This window comes from Podarcis vaucheri (assembly GCF_965113315.1).
Source record: "Podarcis vaucheri genome assembly, chromosome: 6".
Classification (NCBI taxonomy): Eukaryota; Metazoa; Chordata; class Lepidosauria; order Squamata; family Lacertidae; genus Podarcis; species Podarcis vaucheri.
In genome coordinates, this window is record NC_138764.1 from 96,320,791 (window position 1) to 96,345,914 (window position 25,124).

The 25,124-nt window shown below is 44.6% G+C and overlaps 1 protein-coding gene across 8 annotated transcripts in view; it reads left to right on the top strand.

Moving 5' to 3' along the window:
• The window catches only part of CDH4 (cadherin 4), an 819,766-nt gene extending 796,306 nt beyond the window's left edge, over positions 1-23,460 (top strand). For all 8 annotated transcript variants that reach the window (XM_082225899.1, XM_082225900.1, XM_082225902.1 and 5 more), the window contains 5 exons: positions 2,720-2,953; positions 3,961-4,194; positions 13,928-14,067; positions 15,433-15,597; positions 22,213-23,460. In XM_082225899.1, the coding sequence (XP_082082025.1) occupies positions 2,720-2,953; positions 3,961-4,194; positions 13,928-14,067; positions 15,433-15,597; positions 22,213-22,419 (980 nt within the window). In that variant the 3' untranslated portion in view covers positions 22,420-23,460. The remainder of the gene's footprint in view (positions 1-2,719; positions 2,954-3,960; positions 4,195-13,927; positions 14,068-15,432; positions 15,598-22,212) is intronic.
• The last annotated feature ends 1,664 nt before the right edge of the window (positions 23,461-25,124 follow it).

Below are 25,124 nucleotides of genomic sequence, written 5' to 3' on the forward strand. Positions count from 1 at the left end.
GCTTTTAGAGGAAATAGTCTGGGTAGAGGCCTGGAACAAAACTGTCTGCAGTTCACTGGGGATGGTAGATGGGAGAAAAGAAGAATATTAAACAATTTAAAAGTGGTGTGTTCCCCCCTCTAACTAGAGGGAAGTTACTGAAGCATTCAGATCTGGGGAGTTGAAGAATCTCTCTCTCTGTGTGTGTGTGTGTGTGTGTGTGTGTGTGTGTGTGTGTGTGTGTGTTTTGCAAAGGATTATACAGGACAGTGATGGCTTTTAACCTTTATAAAAGTCAAACTCAAAGCCGAGAGCCTGATCTGGCAGCTTTGGCACAGCTGACCCTTCGTTAGAGGCTTAGCCATTGATCTTGCAGGACCCCTGTGGGGAGGGAGACCAGTGTTAGAACTGCTGGTGTCTGCTCTTGAAGGATGCTTTTTGAACCTTGAATATTTACATGCCTGGGAGATGGTTGATGCCTTCAGCTACTCTCATCACTCCAGCGGTGTGAAGGGGGAAAGCTTGCACCTTTGTTATATGTGGCTATAAATCCTTCACTGCGATACTACCTGGGACTCGAAGAACTGCCCTTGTTGGGTCAGATCAAGGTCTGCCTAGCCCAGCATTCTGTTGCCAATAGCAACAGATGCCTCTGGAAGCTTCAAAGCAGGAGATGAAGGCCTCCGATTCATCTGTGGGCCTAATTAAATGCGCTTGCTTTAGCCTAGAAAGCCTTACATGGCTTAGGATCTTGGTAGCCTGAAATTACACCTCTTCTTCTATGTGTCTACCTGGGCCTTATAAGCCTCCAAGAAGGCCCTCCTCTGGGGCCCCTGTTCTGCTGAGGTATGGAGGGTGGCAACTAGATATAGGGCCTTTTTGGTTATAGCCCCCAACTTGTGGAATGTTGCCCCCATAGATGCTCACTTAGCACGTCCTTACATGTGTTTTTAAGGGACGCGGGTGGCGCTGTGGGTTAAACCACAGAGCCTAGGGCTTACCAATCGGAAGGTCAGCGGTTCGAATCCCCGTGACGGGGTGAGCTCCCATTGCTCGGTCCCAGCTCCTGCCAACCTAGCAGTTCAAAAGCACGTCAAAATGCAAGTAGATAAATAGGTCTCCAGCGGGAAGGTAAACTGTGTTTCCGTGCACTGCTCTGGTTCACCAGAAGCGGCTTTGTCATGCTGGTCACATGACCCGGAAGCTGTACGCCGGCTCCCTCGGCCAATAAAGTGAGATGAGCGCCACAACCCCAGACTCGGTCACAACTGGACCTAATGGTCAGGGGTCCCTTTACCTTTACTTAAATGTGTTTTTGTTGCCCAGTGAAGACCTTTTTCCCCCCTCCCAGGACTTATCACCCTTTTAACATCTTTTATTGACTTAATGTTTTCAACATTATTTATTTTCACTTCCTATTAATGTGAGAGTGGTTATTTTTTACTTGTTGCTTGTACTACTTTTAGCCTCAGTTCATCTTGGGTTGCTTTGGTTTGGTTTGGTTTATCTGCTATTACATTTCGATCCCAACTTTCCTCCAAGGAGCTCAAAGTGACATACATGGTTCTCCCTTCCTAACTGCATTGTATCAGCACAATGACTCTTTGAAATACCATATTTACTCGAATCTAATGGTCACCTTCTTTGGCCAAATGACATTGCAAAAATTAAGGCGTGCATTAGATTCAATGGCACATTTACATTCATCACCAAATACTTTTTTGGTTTCAAGGTTCTGAAAATTGAGGTCCACATTAGATTCCGTGATGCATTAGACTCAAGTAAATATGACACATTAGACTGAGAGGCAGTGTCTAACCCAAGATTCAGTGAGTTTCATAGTAACTTCCAGAAGGATATCACGGTTAATAGTATCAAAAGCTGCTGAGAGATCAAGGAGAAAGAGCAGGGTCTCATTACCCCTTTCTCCCAACAAATATCATCAGATGGGCAACCAAGGCAGTTTTGGTACCACTGCCAGGTTTGAAACCGAACTAGAATGGACACAGGTACAGTCGTACCTCAGCTCCCAAACGCCTTGGGGGTCAAACGTTCTGGCTCCCGAACGATCAAAAACCAGAAGTGAGTGTTCCGGTTTTCAAATGTTCTTTTGGAAGCCAAATGTCCGACAGGGCTTCCACGGCTTCCGATTGGCTGCAGAAGCTTCCTGCAGCCAATCGGAAGCCACGCTTTGGCTTCTGAACATTTCAGAAGTCAAACGGACTTCTGGAATGGATTCTGTTCGACTTTCAAGGTACTGTAATCTCTAAGTATTTCTGCCATAAAATAACTTCTTCGTGGCCTTTAGGGATGGAAAATTCCATAAGGATGCTGGGAACTGTAGCTGTGTGAGGGGTTTCCTAACAACTCAGCGAACTAGTTCCCCAGGCCTCTTCAGAGGAAGCCATGTCTGTTATAGTGGTATGGATGTGACCAAAGTTGTGGGAAGAAACACTTTCTTGTGTCTGTTCTGAACCATTTCTCAATACACCTTCTTCACACCATTCATAAAGTATCATGTTGTCCCTCCTGTTTGTATTTATACTATACTTTTTTTAAAGTCTGAAATGCTTTAGCCTTTGCTCTCAGTGGCTGTGTCCCAATGCCTTGGTAACTGTCGTTGACTTTTCCTGTACTTTTTAAACAGGGGGCCATGGTGAGAGCAGGTCCCTCTTTCTGCCTGGCGACTTCTATGCCAACCTTAACAATCACTCACAGAAATGATCCTTCCTTCATTTAGGTATCCCCCCGGCCAGCGGCACTGGCACACTCCAGATCTATCTAATTGACATCAACGATAATGCTCCTGAGCTCCAGCCAAAGGAGGCACAGATCTGTGAAAAGCCAAACCTGAATGTCATCAACATCACAGCCGCCGATGCTGACATCGATCCAAACATCGGGCCCTTTGTCTTTGAGCTGCCAAGTGTGCCATCTGCCATCAGGAAGAACTGGACCATTACGCGGCTAAATGGTAAACCAGGCAGGCAACACCCAAAGGCATTTGCAGCTTGGCACACGACGCAAGCAATGGAGGGGATCAGCCTTCACCCTTTCAAATTTCCTTCAGTCCTTTCCCTTTGATTTATTTTATTTTTTAAACCCCACATTCTGGCTGACATTATAGGCAAGGTAGTTAATAAGAAATTGCATGGATTGGGCCTTGAGCAGAACTCTTAAGCCCTTTCATTGGCACTCGGCTTCCCCGCCCTCTAGGTTTTAATGCAGTTCATAATTACGCACCGTTATCAGGATTGAACTGGGAATAAATCATCAGTAATAGCCCAGGGGGGGAAGCTATTATCAGTCTTCCTTATGTTCCATTTTTATTGTCACAAGCCACAATCAGGATCAATGATCATTCCTCCGGCTGTAATTGCATAAAAGTCACCCTCCTTTTCTCCTTTAACAAGGAAGTAGCTTTTGAGGACGGGAAAGTAGGAAGACGGCTCGTTCATTGTCATAGGAAGAGGGAAGTGGAGAGGCTATTGAAATCAGCGAGCTGTAACTGACCTCATTGCTTGGCTTATCATAAACCTCACAGTGGCAGCTGGGGATGGGGAAATCTGTCAGTATGGGTTCCCTAAGTTTCTCACGTCTACAAACTTCAATTCAGTTCCTCGTATTTCCATAACAATTTCAAAGACATCCAGATTTCAAAGGATGACTGTGTTTTGGTTCTCATAGCATGTTGTAGAATGTGAACTAGGTACAGTAGTTTTGCCTTTAAATACAAACCAAATTGAATTTATCCCCCAAGCCTACTTGTGGGCTTCCTTAGCCATCTGGTTGGCCATTGTGAGAACAGAGAGCTAGACCAAAGCTAGCAAAGATCTATTTATGATCTTAACATAGGTCATGGGGGCGGGGAGAGGAACTTTTCCTTGTGGACATGTTCTTAAGATTCCTTGTGGTCCCTTCCAACCCCACAATTATATGACTCCCTCAGTGCTGCAGCTGTCTCCTTTTTGCTCCCCGCAGGTGACTACGCCCAACTCAGTTTACGAATAATGTACTTGGAAGCTGGCGTCTATGATGTTCCAGTCATCGTGACGGATTCTGGAAACCCTCCTCTGTACAACACATCTGTCATTAAGGTCAAGGTGTGCCCTTGTGATGAAAACGGAGATTGCACCACCGTAGGAGCCGTTGCCGCAGCTGGGCTGGGAACAGGAGCTATCATTGCTATCCTGATATGCATTATCATTTTACTAAGTAAGTGTTGCAATTCAAAAGTACCTGCACACAAGTTCTTAAAAAGGTAAAGGAAAAGGACCCTGGACAGTTAAGTTCAGTCAAAGGCGATTATGGGGTTTCGGTACTCATCTCACTTTACAGGCTGAGGGTGCTGGCGTTTGTCCACAGGCACCTTTCCGGCTCATGTGGCCAGCATGACTAAACCACTTCTGGCACAACAGAACACCGTGATGGAAACCAGAGCACACGGAAACAATGTTTACCTTCCCACCGTAGTGGTACCTATTTATCTACTTGCACTGGCGTGCTTTCAAAGTGCTAGGTTGGCAGGAGCTGGGACAGAGCAACAGGAGCTCACCCCAATCGGCAAGTCCAAAAGGCTCGGTGGTTTAGACCACAGCGCCACCTGCATACCTTTACCTTTTTTACTGCTTTCAAACTCCGACCCCAATCCAATGGTATTCAAGGGAAACTTAGTGGGTGAAGCATTAAGGCACACCCTCCTTCTTGCTGCTTTTATGCTACAGATCCCCCCCTCCTTGCTTTGCATTAGTTTAGAGACCCAGGTTTGCCATGAGAGTCCTGACTAGAGGCTTCTGACTGATCCAGTTAGGTATCAGCTGACATAGGTAAAGGACCCCTGACAGTTAAGTCCAGTCACAGACAACTCTGGGGTTGCGGCACTCATCTCGCTTTACAGGCTGAGGGAGCCGGCGTTTGTCCACTCTGCAGACAGTTTTTCCGGGTCATGTGGCCAGCATGACTAAGCCGCTTCTGGCACAACAGAACACCGAAAACAGAACACACGCCATTTACCTTCCCGCCAGGGTGGTATCTATTTATCTACTTGCACTTTTTTTGGTGTGCTTTTGAACTGCTAGGTTGGCAGGAGCAGGGATCGAGCAACGGGAGCTCACCCCGTCGCAGGGATTCGAACCGCCGAACTTCCAATCGGCAAGCCCAAGAGGCTCAGTGGTTTAGACCGCAGTGCCACCAGTGTCCCTGTTTACACACAAAAACACTACAGAGCCCACCGTTTTCATAAAATACTTTCTCAGTCATAAAAACAGAGTCACATTGGCGCCACAACCTCATTCAACACGTAGGCACTATCTTCTCGGTCATTCAGCACAGTTGCTGCTCCCAGTTATCTCAAGGTTACAGCAGATCAGCAGTTTTGGGCTAGCTCTTCAGAAATGCAAAGCCCCACCCCTTTTCTATTTATTATTATAAATGTATTTAGTTAATATATTTATGTAGCAATTAATACGAAATCAGTCTCTAAGCTGTTTACAGTGGTTGTAGGTGCCTACTCGAGGTTGCTAAGAGATGACAGAGGTGTGGCCAAGTGACTCTGGTTTTCTCCCAGTCTTCATCCCTTGCAAAGATGCTGTGGCCACTTAAGAGCTGCAGTTTTCAAACAGGTAGCACATGACTATTCTAACTATTCAGGAGTTCCTTGCCATGACTAATCGCTACAAATAGGAAATGCTGAGTGTCCGGATGGCAGTAGGAAGCCTAATTGGTTAGCATTCACAATTTGAAGGCAAGATTTCCATTTCATTTCACTTTTTCACTCCATTTTTAATTTGTATATTACTATGCACAAAGCGGTTTACAATCTGAAAAAAACAACAAAATAGACAGCAAAGATCATACACATAATAATAACAGTTTGATCCAATATGAAAATGTCACAATAACTTGAAAATAAACAACTCATATCAAATTCAGAAATATTCAATAATCCATTAGACTATAATAGTAAATAGCAAAATTAAATATCAGCAAACAATAATTAAACAGTTTACACTTGTAAATTGCAATGGAGAATTATTAAACTATAATCAATAATGGCAAGTCACAATGCGTAAAATACCACAAAACATACAAAACCATGAAAAATGGTCAAGCTGAGCAACAAGGACACACAACATATAAAATTATTTTTAAGAAATATTCCTGAACTCCTCTTCTCTCTCACCAACTGCTTCCGCTGTTCTCAAAGTCAAGGTTCCTATGGACTGGAGAATAGGGAGAGGCAGGTGGGAAAAGCCATTGCTGTTTTATGGCAGACCCTAAGGCAAGTATGTCCAAAGTCCATTTCAGGGGCCTAATCTGGCCCGCCAGTCAATTTAATCCAGCCCCCATGGCAGTATATGTCCTGGGGTAAAATTGTAAAAAAACAGATCAACAACTTCAATCCTAAAAACGCTCAACAACTTTGGTCGGCCCTCACACATGTTCAAGGGACATGGGTGGCACTGTGGATTAAACCACAGAGCCTAGGACTATCGATCAGAAGGTCAGCAGTTCGAATCCCCACAACAGGGTGAGCTCCCGTTGCTCAGTCCCTGCTCCTGCCAACCTGGCAGTTCGAAAGCACGTCAAAGTGCAAGTAGATAAATAGGTTCCGCTCTGGCGGGAAGGTAAACGGCATTTCCGTGCACTGCTCTGGTTTGCCAGAAGCGGCTTAGTCATGCTGGCCACATGCTCCAGAAGCTGTACACCGGCTCCCTTGGCCAGTAAAGCGAGATGAGCGCCGCAACCCCAGAGTCGGCCCGACTGGACCTAATGGTCAGGGGTCCCTTTACCCTTTACACACATGTTCACTTCATCAAACCTGGCCCCTGGCCCTCTTTTAAAAAGTTTGGGCACCCCTGCCCTAAGGTATCCGTCTAAGGGTGCCACTGCACATTATGTGTGGAACGTGGAAACCTACAGAAACAGAAGCACCAGAAGCCCATGTCAAGTCTTTCCCGTCTCCCAGCGGTGAGTGGCCCCAACCTCTCACTGTGGTCCTTAGAGATGCTTATCTGTATTGTGACGCATTTCCTCACTCCCACCAGCAGCAACCAATTAGAGGAAGAGTGGCTGGAGAACTGTGCCATCACAATATAAGTAAGCACCACTACATGTTAGGAAGCATTTTAGCAGCATCTCATAGACCTCTGAAGATACTGTCCCATCCCAGGAATGTCAAAAATGCTCAGGCATTTTAAAAAAATACCTACATGGAACAGACAACAGCCTTCAGATTTACACATGCAAAATAAGCACTTTGATTTCCTGCACAATTTTTAATATACACATGCTAATTTTATAGTGACGTGATGATAATGAGCAGTAAATACACATCTGCTTTTTAAGATTGTTGAATGTAATAAAGCTTCATAAAGCCTTTTTCCCCCTTTGTGTTTTGCACAGCGAAAAAATTTGCATGGGAAGTAACAAGAGCAATAAAGCACAAGATGTCTTTTTACTCCCCCCACCACCACCACATACTCTACATATAAATCATAGTCTAAAGTATGATTTAAACACTTGAGAAAATTCTGTTGACTGAAATTAACTACAGCTGAAAGACATTTGATTTAGGAGAACCCTTTTTCCATTTTCAAATCCATTACCCTGTTCTAAATTACAGATTTTATTGCAAACACATATTTTTTTACATTCATTGTCATTCTAATTGACTTTTTAATGTTCGGCAGCCACCCTAGGCTTATATCAGTGGTGAAAATGGAATTGGGGGACTAGGAAGATCTTTCCTACTTACATTTTTATTTTCAGAATTTAGGAAGGGCGCGGGATTTAGCCCTGATAAAGAGCTATCACACAGCACTGCCGTAACTCAGGTCTTGCGGTAACCTCGCCCCCAGCTATCCCACCCCCACGTCCAGGCTGCTTTAGTGCTGCTCCTCAGGCGGGGAGGGTTGGTAGAAATTAATAAATATACAAATAATGCAGCTGAATAGATAAACCTCCTACCACCAACATCTTGCGGCTACTTTCTGTTCCCGAGGCAGCTGCCTCACCTTGCCTAGTAAGAGGGCCGGCCCTGAAGCCTCAACATGTCCCCTGTCAGTTCTGTCCAAGGCATTTAAATTATCCGCCAGCAAAATGCCTCATCAGCCGCCAAGTGCTTGGCATCTTAAGCTGCGACTCTTAAGACACTGGAGAGAAAAGCAATGCAATAGAGGGAAAACTGTGACGGAGGAAGACAATGGGGTTCAAGAAAGCTCTGCGCAAAGCGAAAACAGGCCTAGCAGCAGTAATAGAGCTTTGTGTATTTGTGTGAGCGGATAAAAAAGGCTGAGCTGGATCTGCTATTGACACTTTTGAAAGCCTCTTTTTCAAGAAAGCTGTAAAGCTGTTAATGGGACAGTTTTTCTATAAGTGTGACCAAAAAAGAAGATATATCTTTTTTTCCGGGGGGGGAGGGGATGGGGGAGAACCAGCCATTATAATATTGTTTTCTCATATCAGGCAGTTTGCTTATTGTGCGAGACAAAGTGGGGTGGGTAGGCAAGACTTCAATAGTTGGCATAAATAACAGAGCTTTTTTTTAAGGGAGGAGGAAATCTCTCTCTTTTGTTACATTTGTGTTTTATTCCTCCCCCCCCCCTCCCAAAACAAAAAGCCCTGGAGGGAAAGTGGTAAAGAAATGCGAAGCACTCTGAAAACAATTTTGTTTTGCTAGAAAAGAAGGGAGGACGGCCAATTGACATATGGAGGCTGTAATTAGCTGTCCGGTTCTCTTGTCCTCACTTCAGTGAATTTTTGTTGGGTAGAAATTGCAGAAAGCCCTTGGAAAAGAGAAAACGGAGTGGGGGAATGGGGGTGGGGGGACATCAACAACAAGCATGAGGCTTTCCCTGCCAAACACCTTCCTCCAAATGGATTCTTTGGATATGAATCTGCTGGTGTGTGCACATCCAAAGACATTCTCATCTTGCATTTGGTGACATGCTGATGAAAGGAAATACTGAAGCTGGGTGACCATTTTTTTTTTAATTAAAAAAAAAAGACAAGACAAAACTGGAAAGTAATTAGAAGCAGGTTGCACTTTTTCTGCTGTGTAGCGATGCCACTGAAATCTGTACTTTGCGGCTCGGAAATATGCCCTTGCCATTTCAGTAGCTCCTGGGGAAACTGTGTTTCCCACGTGTTACTTGTGCCTGGCATTTTGTGTAACTGGAAGTGGGGACACACTTCCTTTCCTCCAGAAAGAGAGGAGAGCCAGTGTGGTGTAGTGGTTAAGAGCAGTAGTCTCGTAATCTGGGGAACCGGGTTCGCGTCTCCACTCCTCCACATGCAGCTGCTGGGTGATTTTGGGCTAGTCACACTTCTCTGAAGTCTCTCAGCCTCACTCACCTCACAGAGTGTTTGTTGTGGGGGAGGAAGGGAGAGGAGATTGTTAGCCACTTTGAGACTCCTTAAGGGGAGTGGAAGGCAGGATATCAAATCCAAACTCTTCTCTTCTTCTCTTCTTCATTTCTAGTCAGTGCATGCTTTGCAACTTCCTGCTGAAATCCTTCAACTTTTCATCCCAGAAATGTTGGGGGGTGTTTGTTGTGGGGGAGGAAGGGAAAGGAGAATGTTAGCCACTTTGAGACTCCTTAAAGGGAGTGAAAGGCGGGGTATCAAATCTAAACTCTTCTTCTTCTCCTTCCTCCTTCCTTCCTTCCTGGTTGCTGCTACCCCAGAAGGATATGCCCCCTACCAGAGATAATACCACTCCTCTGACACCCCACACACCCCACGCAATAATACAATAATTATTTCCAGCAGCCTTAGCAAACTACTGTTCTCAGGATTCTTGGGGAGTGTGCCATATGCTTTTAATGTATGTCGTTTACACAGCCTAATTCCAATTCATTCAGAAACAAGCTGAACCATTTCCTGATTAGCAGGGCTGGGTGAGCGCGAAGGAGCTTGGCTTCTTCCCAGGCCAAGCCAGTCGGAGCCTAGGGGAGATTTCTCATTACGCTTCCGCCGTCTCTGCATTTGCAGGGTTTGGGAACAATATTAAGCAAACCTCCAAACCTGTTGGCTAGAGGCATACCCAAGATGACAGCACACACTCCTATTCCAATTGAGCTCCCTTAGCATAAATACTTAATAATTCCTCATTATTCGGAAATAAAGTCTCCCCCAATGCCGTTCCGTAGCGTTTTAGCACCCAGGCAATTATCCATGGCAAAACCTCAAGACCAGCATATAGGAGTATGACCTTATTGCAGATACTGGGGACCTGTGTTTCAGCCTAATGGTCCCATTCCCTTGCAAGCATCCCTACAGGGATCAGCTGCTAGGGGTGGGTGGGGTCTGATGTAGAAGAGCAAAGTAACTCTTACCTTTGTATGGTTGGTTACATTTCAGCCATGCAAAAGTCAGAGCTTTCTATACCGACACATAGCTCTCCATCCTCCTTCAAGGCAAGTAAGAAACCTTATCATAGTTCAAGGACAAATTCCAGCCAGGCAAAAGCACTCAAGAATGGTGTGGCCTGGGAAGAGCCCAGAAGGTCAAATAGAGAGGCCTGGAAGGCCGTTTACAGAGCAGAGGTTCCCCGCCCCTCCTTACAGCAGTGGCTGCTCCCCATTGGGACTGTTAGGATGGGAGGCAAGGAGACCAATAGTAGGTAGAGCCTGAGTCCATTGAAGGCAGAGACTACTAATTCTAGTTTGGTCCCCATCCTTCCGACTGCTGTGTCCTATTAAGGTGGCACTGAAACTAAGAGGAGGAAACTGGCAAGCGGCAGAACCCCCTAGACTGGGGGTCTGTAGCAAGGCAAGGCAGGTGAGGGCTGGTTGAGGTTCATGGGGCATTGCTCCATCCACTGTTACAGACCACTCTCCATAGCTGCCTTATAGTGTTGAGCACACAAAGACCCAATGTGGTTCATGGCGGTGGAGGAATTTAAACCTGGACATTCCCCAGCCATAGTCCAATTCTCCAACCTTGACACTGCGTTGGCTCTGCATACTAATTGTGGCCATTTCCCCAGGCGGGCAGGAAATGGGTAGGACAATTTCTGATGGCGAAAGCAGCAGTCAACACTTTTAATTTCACTAAGCTCCTCTTCAAGCAAAGAGAAGAGAGGGAAGTTTATCTAGGCTGGCCCAAACCAGATCTGCAGTTCCTCGATTTGCTTCCTCTCCTTCAGCAAAACCCACCAGCACTTTTCAGTAAAGAGTTCAAAGACGCTCAGATCTGCTTTCCAAGTAGAGCAGCTGAAAGAATATCACAGTGCATTTGTTAATGTGATTTCGGAAATATAGAAAGCCCATAAAGAGGAGGAGAATAAGTCCAAATTTGATTATGCGAGCTAATGTTTTATCCAGCCTCTGTTGCATTCCTTCTGAGAGAATTGCACATCATTAAAATGAAATTAGCCCAGCTGCAACAACTTGCAAATTCAAAAGGATTTATTCTTTCCAGAGAGTAGGGCCGAGGGGGTGGGGTGGGGAGGGGAAGCAGCCTATAGAAATAGCTGGCCTCGTGGCTGGTTTTAACATGTTGGTGTGCCTCTTTGGATGCATTTGAGAACGAAAACAATTCTTTTCCAAAATGGCCACTTTTCTTTTGGGTGAAATGCTTTGCTTGTGGCTGCCTTGGTCTCAGGGAGAGAGACACTGTGGTACCATCTGTCATGGGTGCTTTAGCTGAGATTCCTGCAATGCAAAGGGTTGGACTAGATGGCATAATGTTATGTCCTGGACCTGTTGTTGTTCAACGTCTTTATAAATGACTTGGATGAAGGAATTGAGGGGATGCTCATCAAATTTGCAGATGACACTAAACTAGTAGGGGTAGCTAATGCCACAGAAAACAAAATCACAATTCAAAATGAATTTAACAGATTGGAGAACTGGGTGCAAGCTAACAAAATGAATGTCAGTAGGGACAAATGTAGGGTTCTGCACTTAGGCAGGAAGAAGTGGAGAAATATAGGACTTTGTTCAGCTTTACGGGGATACTCTTGCAAGCACAATGTACATTAGGAAGGATCGTATCAAATGTGTATAAATTAATCAAATATAATTGATCAGGAAAAGCACATTAATCAAGCTGACTAATAAGGGTGCTTATCAACCTACGGAAAGCAATAGAACGCCATTTGGTTTTTCCCCTCAACATTGTTGCTTAGTCAGGCCAGCAACTGCTTAATATTTACATTTCTTTCATTTTTGAAGTGTACATCACATTCCGTGCCGCAAAGCAACATGCCACGCTGGTAACAACACCGTAATAGGAATGCCACAGTAGAAATTCCCAGAGCAATCAAAGCGGCAAGCAACAACTATTAATTTAAAATGAAATCCAGCATATGTGTCGTACTGCTAGATTTTAAACACCGTCCCAGGAATCACGGTGGAGTTAAATTGCGCTGGAATGCCTTCGTAAGCAAATGATACCCCTTTACAGATGGAAGTCAACAAAATGGACAGCTGGGTTTTCTTTGGAAGAACATCTCAAGGTGTTTCCATGCCCTCTAGGAAGGTGGCAAGTGGCTTGCCCTCCAGGTGTGGTTGGACTACAGATCTCATCCTCCCTCACCATTAACCATGCTGACTGGGGCTGGTGGGAATTGGAGTCTGACAACGTCTGGACGGCACCATGTTGGCGACCCCTGCTCTAGAGTCTAGCAAAGAGAACTTTAGGTATTGGGTGCTTTGGGTATTGCTAAGCACTGGCACGGGGACCATGAGCCCCAAACCTGTTTCTCAGTGTCCCCAAGACATGTTTACCTGCCTCTTTTTAAAGGATTTATAAATTGCTTAATATTTAAACATCTCCAAGTTCTGTTCAACATTTTATTTAATGGCATTAAAACAAAAATACAACACAAAGCCCGCCATGCAAGAGAGTATAAAATCATATTACTAAACAAACGAAAAACAGGAATTCCAATAAGGGTCTGATCTTACGGGTGCATGCACACGAAAGCTCATACCAAGAACTAACTCAGCTGGTCTTTAAGGTGCTACTGGAAGGAATTTTTTTATTTTGACTATGGCAGACCAACACGGCTACCTATCTGTAACTAGATATATCTGTAGCAACTGATGGTTGTTCTTTCACGTGAGGCACAGGGAGAGGCATTCCACAGTACAAGGAAAGACCAGAAAAAGCCTCTTGTGATATTCTGTAGGGTGTGGTGCCATGAGCAGAATTTCCCCAGATGATTCAAGTGATCTTGCAGGCAGGTGGTCTTTCATGTAGGTACCCAGCCAGATGGATGGGGTATAATAATGTATTTGTTGTTGGTGGTGGTACAGGTGTTCCCTAAGACAGTTTTCATGCAGTAGCAGAAAATTGGGTTACATGTAATATTTTTGTCCAGGTCTCTAGCTCTTCAGAAGTTTCTGTTTGGCATCCCCATTGAGCATCTCGTAATTTCTCCATGAACCCCCAACCCACTACCATGTCAGTCTACTTCTTGCCTCTGATGAAGTAGGCTTTTGTCAATTGAATTTTTTTTAATATCACATAAAAATATAGTAGTATCTAAGTTGCAGCGCAGGTTAACATGTACAGAGCACCTCATAGCTGCTCTTCTGCTAACCAGGAAGTGATTGTCTCCCATTTCAGGCTGTGCTGTGTGATGCGCTAAAAGCAAGGAGCTATACAGTTTGTTCCCATCTTGTTTAGCTGAAATATGCACCTTGATGGTATTCCGTGTTCAGGTGATGGAAGTATTTGCAGTGACCTCAACCCTTAACTTTGGCTTAATAAGCATGGTTCCTAATAGCACAAGAGGGGGTCATTTATTTCCTCCGATTGTTTTGAGTTTTGCAGCTCCACTCCCAGACATACCATCACCTCTATAATAATCAATTATAGAGAAAAGGCGAGGGCACTTTTAATGCCATCCTTGTGGCTGAGTTGCTAGCCCATGGGGGTCAGTTAATCATCTCACTCAGCTGCGTCTCTTCCATTGTGTTTCTGTTTCTCCCTGCAGCCATGGTTTTGCTGTTTGTGGTGTGGATGAAGCGCAGGGAAAAGGAGCGTCACACAAAACAGCTTCTCATCGACCCTGAGGATGATGTCCGGGATAATATTCTGAAGTATGATGAGGAAGGAGGTGGAGAAGAAGACCAGGTGAGGAGAGCATCTTCATGGTCCAGCTTCCTACATGTCGACTCACAGTTTAGACCACTCTGTAACAACTCCATGGCTGCCACATGTATTTAGGGATGGACAAGCCTGGCAATTTTGGTTTTTACCAGTTTCTCATTTTTCCGAAGTTTAGTTTTCCGCATTTCTGCATCAGTTCCTGGCTGTTGTTTTTAAGGTCCTTGTGAAAATTCACCGGTCTTTCCATGTGAATTTCTCCCAGTAGACACAGATTTGCCTTAATTCCCCCCCCCCCAATATACACATTTTTCCCTAACACAATGGCTTTTTGTATGTTACTTTCACTAATATATGCATTTATGTGCGCACTTGACCTTAATGTGCACATTATTTTGCTGGAGAATTTTGCCACAAGATTCGCAGAAGTGTGAATTTTTAATAATGGCTTCGTTTCGGTTCATGGCTTGTTTCAGGGAGTGTGAATTAAGTAGGTCCACATTAAAACTCAAGCTGAACTGACTTTCTGCCCCATCCCTCGACTGGTACTTGAACATCAGCCCAAAGACAGGACTTGGTTGTGCTGCAATTCGTAAACTTCCATATGCTGCTGAGGGCACCCTATTTGAAATGCTTGCAAACTGGTTTTTGCTGGATTCTGAGGTTTCAGCACTCCATACTTTACGGAATCCATGCCCAATCCAAAAAGGGTCAAACATGAGTTCAGGGCTGCTCAATGCTCTGTATAACACAACATTCATAGTTGACATACAGCCCTCCCCAGAGCCAGTTTTCTGTAACCTGCCATGCCAGTTTGCACTTAATTTGTAATCTGGTTTTATTTTACTTGGGATGCAATCCTATACCTGCTTACCTGGTAGCAAGCTTTACTGAACTTAACGGGGTTGATTGCTGAGTAAAGAGTGTAAGGGATTGCAGAGTCCAACGACAATCTGGGAAGTCAGTGTGGCTATTCTAAATAAACTGCAGATCAGTACTTGGAAGGCTAACTCAACCCTAAAGCCTAAAAACAGGTACATTGGACTCTGTTCCTCTCTTCAACTCACTCTGAGATCTTTGCTGTCAGGTGTCCAAATATGAGCTGAATAACTGATTATTAAAGGGCAATGCTAGATTGTCTTTAACTCCCCAATGTGCCTTGGAGCACTGTTCAGCTGCCTCCAGCAAACAATCAATATCACATGAGTCACGTATGTTTAAATAGGTGCAGGCATCAATGCCGAATGCCACATGGTGGAATGGTTCTGCCTCAATTCCAGTTGAACTTGAGCCAGTGTGGTTATTTACAGACCTCTGCAGCATAGAGGCACTTGAAGGGTTTTCAGTGAAAAGCCGCCTGAGCCTCACTCTCTGCTTCTCCATTTGTTACAGGATTATGATTTAAGTCAACTTCAGCAGCCAGAGAGTATGGATCACGTCTTGAACAAGGCAAACGGAGTCAGACGGGTAGACGAGAGACCAGTTGTTGCTGAGCCCCAGTATCCTATAAGACCTGTAATCCCCCATCCTGGGGACATCGGGGACTTTATTAATGAGGTACATTCTTGAAGGCTTCCCAGGATGGCTGCTGGAGACTCGTATAGCCCGCAAAGGCTACCGATGCAATTAACTTACACAGAGTTCAAAATTAGATGCATGTGTGCATGAAACGGGGCCTGCCAATTTTTGCCGATAGCTCCCAAAAAATTGTTACTATTTTAGTCGTTAACAGCAAGATCCTAAGCATGTCTGTTCAGATGTAAGTTCCAGTTTATTTATTTGGGATTTACTCCCCGGTAACTGTGCCTAGGGACGTGGGTGGCGCTGTGGGTTAAACCACAGAGCCTAGGACTTGCCGATCAGAAGGTCGGCGGTTCGAATCCCCGTGACGGGGTGAGCTCCTGTTGCTCGGTCCCTGTTCCTGCCAACCTAGCAGTTCAAAAGGACGTCAAAGTGCAAGTAGATAAATAGGTACCACTCCTGCAGGAAGGTAAACGGCATTTCTCTGGTTCACCAGAAGCGGCTTAGTCATGCCGGCCACATGACCTGGAAGCTGTACGCCGGCTCCCTCGTCCAATAAAGCGAGTTGAGCGCCGCAACCCCAGAGTTGGTCACGACTGGACCTAATGGTCAGGGGTCCCTTTACCTTTAACTGTGCCTAGGGTTGCACTGGGGAAATATGTTTGGACCCTCCTTAACCCTTAAAGATACTAGCACATAGTGTAAAATGGGCATTGCTGAGCTAAGCGTACCAGAAGGAATTCAACGTAGTGCTAAGCAGATAATTCCCGCAACTCACCTGATGGAATGATCTGCCCTTCCCTTCCCTTGCAGGCTGTTCCAGGGGTTCTCCAGACCTTCCACATAGCCAATTGGGGGTACATGAGGGAAAGAGAACAGGAAAACCATGTTGCACTTGCAGAAATCTTTGTGTGGGCTTGCACTGGTGGGATGCTTTTGCTGAATTTTGCCCACCAAGAAAGAGTACAACAAGAACAAATTCATGAAAGAAAGTATATTTTACCACACTTAAAGCAATAGAGCAGACCAGTACCATAATCAGTGCTTAAAATGCTTGGATAAATTAGGGGCAATACGCAATGCACTCATTCCATAAGTGCAAAAAATTACACTTGTGTAACAGAACATCACACACACACACACACCACATGCCTGCCCTAAATCTGCTTCAGAGGCTAGCACAGATTTAGGGAGCTCACAGAGGGGAGAAGTTCCAAAGTTCCATTGTGCAAGCAGAAATTCTTGCACTAACAGAACAAGTTGTATGGCACTACTTTGGATACAACCCAAGGTTTTTAACCTAGCACCAAAACAGTAGTAGGTTTCTATGTGGCAAACAGTTGTTTATTATCATATATTACAAGTACACTCCGATACTCTCCCAAAATTATCCTCCAACGAGACTTATATATGGGCCTTCATCCGAAGATCTCCAATGCTAGTTCTGTACACACCAAGGGAACTTTAGATATGAAACATTCAAACATTTGCTCTCCATGCTGCATGAAAAAAGTCTTTCGGAACTGAGACAAATTTCCAGAGCAGTGTGTGGCATGTTGTGGAAGTCCTGCTGCTCCAAGGGTGCATTTGTATTCAAGAATGGTGAATTCAATGAACAATGTCCACTTAACACTAACCCACTCTCCCCTTAGCCTAGCAGAAACCCTGAAGCAGGTCTTTATAGAGAGCCCAGGGAGGGAGCTGTATAGAGCTCTGTTAACCAAGACATTCATCAACAGAGTCTTAAATCCATAGTCAAGGTTCAATAGAAAAGACTAAAAATTGAAGTTTTCATGCCCAAGTCCCTGGATAGTCCTTTGACCCTCAGCCATCATTTCTAGGTGGTCTACAATCCAAGGCTGAACCTACTTGGCTTCATCAGTAGAACTGCACCATGCGCATGAAAATTCCTGCGTACTCTGAAATGCCACGCAGTGGTATTCATTTATTTGCTTGCTTAATCGCAGCACTTCTATTCCGACTTTCCAGCAGATTGCCTAGCATAAAGCAAGCCTATCTGAAATCAAATCAAGCAATAAAATCCCATTTTAACAGCAAATCAAAACCGTATAAGCAACATACACACTGCAAAGTAGCAAAGAGGGGAATGGGTTGCTTCATGTAGTGATGGCCATCAAACACGGGAGGTAGAAGTCACAGAGCTCCTAAGAGACATGAGCACACGAGAAACCTAATAATGGTGACAGAGCTATGAAACCTCATCCCCACCCCCAAACCTAGGGGCACTGGAGTCTTTGTGAATGAGTTATGCTCTTTAAATAAGTGTTCCAAAAGGCCAGCATCCATGACTTCCATTCAACAAGTTCAACATCCAACGAGTTATGAAAGGATATATTGTTTTATCCAGGGGGCAAAGTGTGAGACCAGAAGGATCTTTGGCCTCATTCAGCAGATCTCTGTCTTTTTTTTTTTTTTTTTTGCACACATGATACCGTGGACATTCCACCTGGAAAGGTGGGAAGTACCTGTACTCTCTGTTCTTGCGCGGTACAGATTGCATTCTTGGGGTCCATGAGAATTGGGATGCATAAGCATGAACCCCTGGACAGAACCAACAAGTGCAATCCACTGCCCTTCAAGGGTGCCAACATTCCCCCATGTGGGTCCAGTGGCCATGTGTGGAAATATCACCACAGGGAGGAAGAAGGAAGAAATCAGCCAGCGGTACAGCTCACACAGGTGCCAACAGGGAGTGGAGAAGCAGGGCTTTGCCAAAAGTACAGGATAACTCCCTAAGCAGGCACTGCAACTGTATTTAGCAAATATTTAGCAGTACCACAATTTTCTTTGCCACCAATCTGGCCTAGAAACATGTTTTTAAATTAAGAATAATAGAAACAGCCCCAGATTCCGCAGCAATAGCTGTGGAACATTTGCAATCACGGTCATGCGGGCTCCCAAGCTTGCTTGTCTGAACTTGAGCCTTCCGGAAAATAAATGAATTCCCCCGTGCATTTCTCGAAACTGTGCATTTAATATTTTTCTTTAATTTGCCAACTTGATCCTTTTACTATTGAAAAGACAGGCGGCATGTTTGCAAACCAATCGATGCTTTATTTCCTCTGAGGCGAAAATGTGATCCATTTCATAAAGCCTGATACATCAATGTGGGAGCAATTTAATTTTGTTATTATATCCATTTCCTGCTCTTGAGACATTTTGTTCTCGGTTTTTAATCATTAAAAAATTCCTCCTCTCTGCCCTCTGTGGTGCATATGAACCCCATTTACATGCTTCTGGAGCCTGGCAGGAATCCCTCTCCTTAAACTCATGCTTTTTATTCCTCACGCTGCGTGCAAGGCTCTCACCCATCAAAAATGTGCCCCCTGTTACTCTTTTCACACAATAATCACACACATAATCAGTGCATAGAAAGGGGAGAAAGAGTGTGCCTGTTGATAGGGAAGTAGGGAGACAGCAATTCTCATCCCGTCCTGTGTTCATCTCAAGCAGCGCTGTTCCCATTCCGCTGCAGTTCGGCTTCCACCAAAACGTACATTATTCATCTCAGTATCCGCTGTGGCCAAAATGAACATAATTAATAATGTAGTCCATTTCAATGGAGGGGAAATGTCAAAAACAAAACAGAAAGTAACATAATTTTACATAACTGTCAGGGAACAGCCATCGGCTCAGGGGCAAGAGGGGAATAGCCGGATGGATTACAGAGAGCCCCCAAAGATCATGGGAAGCAGCACTTGCTCAGCGGAGGAAGGAAGCCACGCCTCCAGTGGAGAGGAGCTTCAGGGCTCGGAGGAGGCAAGGCGGTGCCAGGACACCTTGCCTGGGCAAAGCAGGGAGGAGAGAGGTCCTCCTTTACCCAAGCCATCCGTGCGCAGTAGGCCTCCGTGCAGAGAGGGGAGGCGCAGACTGGGGGTCAAGAAACTACTCTGCTGGGGAAGATTTAAGCACCGCCCACTCTCAGATTCTGCCAGTGAATGAGCAAGACACGGAATAGAGGCTCTCTGCATTTTAAAGATTTTTACCACCAATAAGAAAGCTTTAGAACAGACTATTGAGGCATATAGCCCTGATTGCTCTCAAGCAACCAACCGATACACCTAACAATAACATTAGCAGATTCTAAATGCAATGGTGGCGAATACCACTCGAATTCCCTCCCATGATTTCCATTTCTGACCTCAGATGAGCATGTAAATTGTGGCCATTTCTGCTCCCGTTTCCATTTTGGATGGAATTATCTGACGTCTGGTGGCATTCCCTCACACAAGAACATAAGAAGAGGCCTTCTGGATCATGACAGTGGCCCATCTAGTTGAACATCCTCTTCTCACAGTAACCAAATAGATGCTTGTAAGAAACCTGTAAGCAGAATCCAGGAACAAGAACACTCCCCTCCCCTGTGATTTTCAGTCCCTGCTGGCCCAGCTCTCAACATCTATAAATCAGCCCTAAGTTCAGAACAGAGCTGTAGGTTCTGTTTGATCACTGGAATAAGCACATGGAATTTGCAGACTGGGCTGAGTGGTACCATCTCAATTCCCTGCTGCAAATTATTATTATTATTATTATTATTATTATTATTATTATTATTATTATTATTATATTTATACCCTGCCCTCCCCAGCCAGAGCCGGGCTCAGGGCGTCTAACACCAATAAAATCACAGTAAAAACATAATGGGGGGACGGGACCAATTTAAAATACAGGTTAAAATGCAATTTAAAACGCAGCCTCATTTTAAAAGTAGCTGATAAATCAAGACAATAAGGGGAGGGAAACATAAGGGTCAAACTGAGTCCAAACCAAAGGCCAGGTGGAACAGCTCTGTCTTGCAGGCTCTGCGGAAAGATGTCAAGTCCCGCAGGGCCCTAGTCTCTTGTGACAGAGTGTTCCACCAAGTCGGGGCCAGTACTGAAAAGGCCCTGGCCCTAGTTGAGACCCATCTAGTCCAAGATCCTGTTTCCTACCATGCCCAACCCGGTGTGGGATGGAAGCCCACAAGCCGAACGTGAGTGTAATAGCGCTCTCTACACTTGTCCTTCTCAGCAGCTGGTATTCATGATGCCTCTAATGCTGGAACTAATAAATAACCATCATGACTAGTAGCAATAGATAGCACGTTGATTTTAAGTGCAACTCTTGTAAAAGAGGGCTAATTACAGTGCTTATCCCCCCTCTCCTTTGAGAGAGCAGGGGACGAGAGAGAGAATCTTCATCAAATAAGTAGCCCAAACTAGCATCTGCTAATTTGATTTATGAGAACGCAAGTGAATTATCCCTCTCTCTCACACACACACAAACACACAGGCGTACAAGTGCAGCAGGTTGGTTTCTGTTTTAGCGGCACAGAACCAACTGCATGGCTTCATGCAGGTACAGTTGGATTGATGCTACATATATATGCAGCATGATCCCGTGCATGTTTACTTGGAAGTAGGTCCAGCACCTTTAAATGGGCCTTATTCACAGGCAAGTATACATACGATGCATTGCAGTCTTAAACTGGTCTAACGGCTCTTTGCTATCACCAGCAAACCCTGGCAACAGTAACTCTACAAGAGAGGCTAGGAATATCAGTACAGTGGTAGCTTGGTTCTCGAACTCAATCCATTCTGGAAGTCCATTTGACTTCCAAAACATTAGCAAACCAAGTCGTGGCTTCCGAGTGGCACTGGCGCCCCAGAAACAATAGCCAACAACCTTATTGGACATTTGGCTTCCAAAAAAACATTCAAAAACCAGAACACTTCTGGGTTTTCGGCGTTTGGGAGCCAATTTTTTCGTCAACTAAGCCATTCAAGAACCAAGGTTCCACTGTAGTCTCGCAAAAGTACAGCTATCACGATTCTTTAAAGGACACTCTGACAGTTAAACTGATTTTTTTATTATTTTAAAAAACCATAAACATGTGCAGTGTAGAGCTGTGGCCATAGGGTTGTATCCAACCAATATCTTGTTCCCCTTGCACAACAGAACTTCCCCTCCCTCTCCTCTCCCACCTGAACCCAAAATCTCTTCTGGGAGTTTCCCCAACCGTCCAAAGGTAATTTAGGTGGGGAGCACAGCGAGAGGCAAAGGAAGGGAAGTTCCGTTGCACAAGGGGAGGTCCAACATACACACCATACAAAGTAACACTATGATGCTATTTTAAATAGTCATGGCAGTTGCTAGGAAACACCCATTCCCATCCCAGAGCTACGATTCCCTGAGCTCCTTGGGAAGAGGGGTTTATTGTTAAATGATTGAGGAGAATAGGGGCCTTCTAACACAAGCATAGGCAAACTCCAGCCCTCCAGATGTTTGGGACTACAATTCCCATCATCGCTGACCACTGGTCCTGTTAGCTAGGGATGATGGGAATTGTAGTCCCAAGCATCTGGCGGGCCGGAGTTTGCCTATGCCTGTTCTAACAAGTCTCAGCACACCCTTGACAAACTACAGTACCCAGAATGCCTTAGGGGAAAGCCACAGCTGCTTAAAGTGGCACGTGACTGCCTCAAATGAATGGCGCAAATGTGGCCGAAGTCCTGATACAGATGGGGTGACTTTGCTGGATGCAACCCTTCTGCATTAAGCTCTGAGCCACGGAGCCACGTTTAGGTTGCTCCTACGAGCGATGCTTCCGGCACGAGGTAACCTCTTCCTTCTTCTCCTTTGACATTCCAGGGCTTGAGAGCGGCAGATAATGACCCGACAGCCCCACCGTACGACTCCCTTCTTGTCTTTGACTATGAGGGCAGTGGTTCAACAGCAGGGTCCGTCAGCTCACTTAACTCCTCGAGCTCCGGAGATCAAGATTACGACTACCTTAACGACTGGGGGCCAAGGTTCAAGAAACTGGCGGACATGTACGGGGGAGGCGAGGACGACTAAACTGACCTCACTTTATTGTTTTGCAAAAGGAAAAAGAAAGGAAGGAAGAAAAGAAAGCTATAGCATTAGAAGAAGATGATGATGAAGAAGAAGATGAAGAAGTAAAAAAAGAAACCCAGTGTTGAGGAAGAAAGGAGTGAAAGCAGACTAAACAAGAACTGTACAGAAGTGGCAGCTTTTTTAAAATTAATATCTCCTGCTGACTGTATTCCTTTGAGTGGTGACTTAGAAAGTTTATTTTCCTCTTCTTTTTCTTTATTTCTGTTTCTTTCTCTTCCCCCCCTTTTTTAAAGAACATCGAGCTGTCTAGCATGAACACTCGTCTCTGCTGCGGTTGTGTGTTTTTTTGTCCCCCCCCCCCAAAAAAAAATTGTTTTTCTTTTTCCCGATGTGTCAGCAGGGATATTGCTTGGTCTATCCACTTTATGACTAAAGGGAGTGAAAGGCACTCTGTCTTAACTTGAATTTCTTAGAACAGAAGCACTGTTTTTAAAATATATATACAGATATATATATTTGAAAGTGCCTTTTGGTACACGTATCAGATTCCCTCAATCTCAGGAGTGTTCAAAAGAAACAAACAAAAATAATTTACGTTTCCACCGTCTTGGACACCACACTCTATATGACCCTATGCCAGTTCTAGCTGGGAAGGAATTAACAAAACAAAAACAAAAACCAGGAACTATGGAATGGTTTCTCTTTTTGGGCCTTTTTGCTATTTAAAAAAAAAAGTGGGCAAGTTGTTTGTGGGGTGGGGGTGGGGACTAAGGAAGAAAGATGCTTTGAATTAAAACAAACAAACAAAACACAAAAAAGAGAACTGCTATCTTTTGGCCTAAAGCAAATGGTGAACTGAGTAAACCTGTTGTGTATATATAATTCATTGTTTAGCCGATGCAAACTATCGACCTGGGTTTTCTCTTTGTGACCTGGTCACACGTGATGTAGCTTCCTAGAACAATAGCATTGGTTAGCCTTTGGTGCGTGTGACACAAAAGACCTTGCATAAGCCCAACAGTAAATGATGACAAGACCAAAGGCCACTTGTGTGTGAGAGTTGTTTTTCTTCCTTTTATTTTCTTTGAAGCTCCCTCCACCTGCTGAATCCCATCCACTGTGGTTAGGTAGTACGTTTCTTATCAGATGTTCATCCTGATGAATGTGGAATTCTGAGCGAATGTTCAGAACACAGAACGGTGGGCAAACTGAAGAAATGGTTTTAGGGAGGCTGCGGAAGCTCTGTCACCGGAGCTTATAAAAGGGGGCGGCTCGTATACATTGTTCAGCCACATGAACTCTAATGCATTGACTTACATCGTGCACAGCCGCAGATTACCTGTTTCGAAGCCTGTGTGATGTTGGCCAGAATTTCCACCCTTTCCATAGCATAGCAGGTAGGTGGAGCTAAACACAAGCAAAATGTAGATATAAGCCATTTGGTAGGTGGGTTGGTGGACGGAAAATCAGTAAGTACCCAAATGAAGAAATTGCCCATCTCCGTTTTGAAGAGTTGCAAACTTAGTATAGGGGGCCATTGCTGTAGGTCAGTTTTCAGTGCCATAGAAGCAGGAATTTGAAGCCCTTGAAATAGTTTGCGTGCTCTTTCACCATCAGAAGTAGACCCAGCATAAGCCACTATCTTACTAGGGTTACACCATTTGTTCTCTTGAGATTTTTAAGGAGGAGACTAGTTAGGTCTGCCGGCTGGAATGGTTTTAGTCTATGGTTTATTGCGTCAAGTCAGCTGATATACTTGCCCACATTATCTGTTCCATGGATCAGCAAGGAAAACCAATGAACTTAATTTTAAAAGCACATGCAGACTGAAAGAGCATAGCAATTAATCTAGCGTATTTACCTGACCATTTATTTGTATGTTGCTCCATTGTCAAAAGGAAGGTACTTCAGAGGGTCCTTGTTTTGGAGAGTTAAGTCCCCACAACGTGAGGTGCTGGTCAGGGTTGGTTCAAGAAACATTTCTGCCCAAATCAGTTGTACTGCAAATGATCCAAGTAATGGAGCCCAGGACCCTTGAGCTGCTCGCACATATTGGTACTCAACAAAACTTTGCTATCCCAGACAAACTTTTGGGCTGCTTGAATAGTCAGCCCAGTCCAAATCTCAAATTCAAAACTGCTTGTATGTGCTAAAATTATATCCAACAGGCATTTGCCACATGATGAGTTTTGCTTCTGAATACAGCTCACATGGTGTGTTCTGGCATTGATCATGTTCTCCTGAGGCCTACTAGAACTAATGTTCTCCAGAACACAGAAAGCACCAGCTCTTGCCATGTACTGAGGAGCATTAAGAAAAGATTAAGGTTATAAAAACAATGGGAGACAGTTATGTTGCAATAACTATAATCATATCAAAAGCTAACAGGCAGATCAGGCCTACTACAAAATTAAGACAGCCTCCTTTGCCCTCAGTCAGGGAAGAAACCAGAAAAATAAAAGGAAAGAAGTGTAAGTACGTCCAATAAAGACCCTCAGGAAAGCGCACAGAAGGAGGGAAGATGCTTGTTGATCCTCAAGAGAGAGTAAGCACTACAGCATTCCTTTCTGCAATTATTTGAAAGGAATGGTAGTGAGCTATTATTTTTCTCAATCTAACATAGACCTTGAGAAGCCATAGCTCAGTCATAATTACCGTATTTTTCGCTCTATAACACGCACCTGACCATAACACGCACGTAGTTT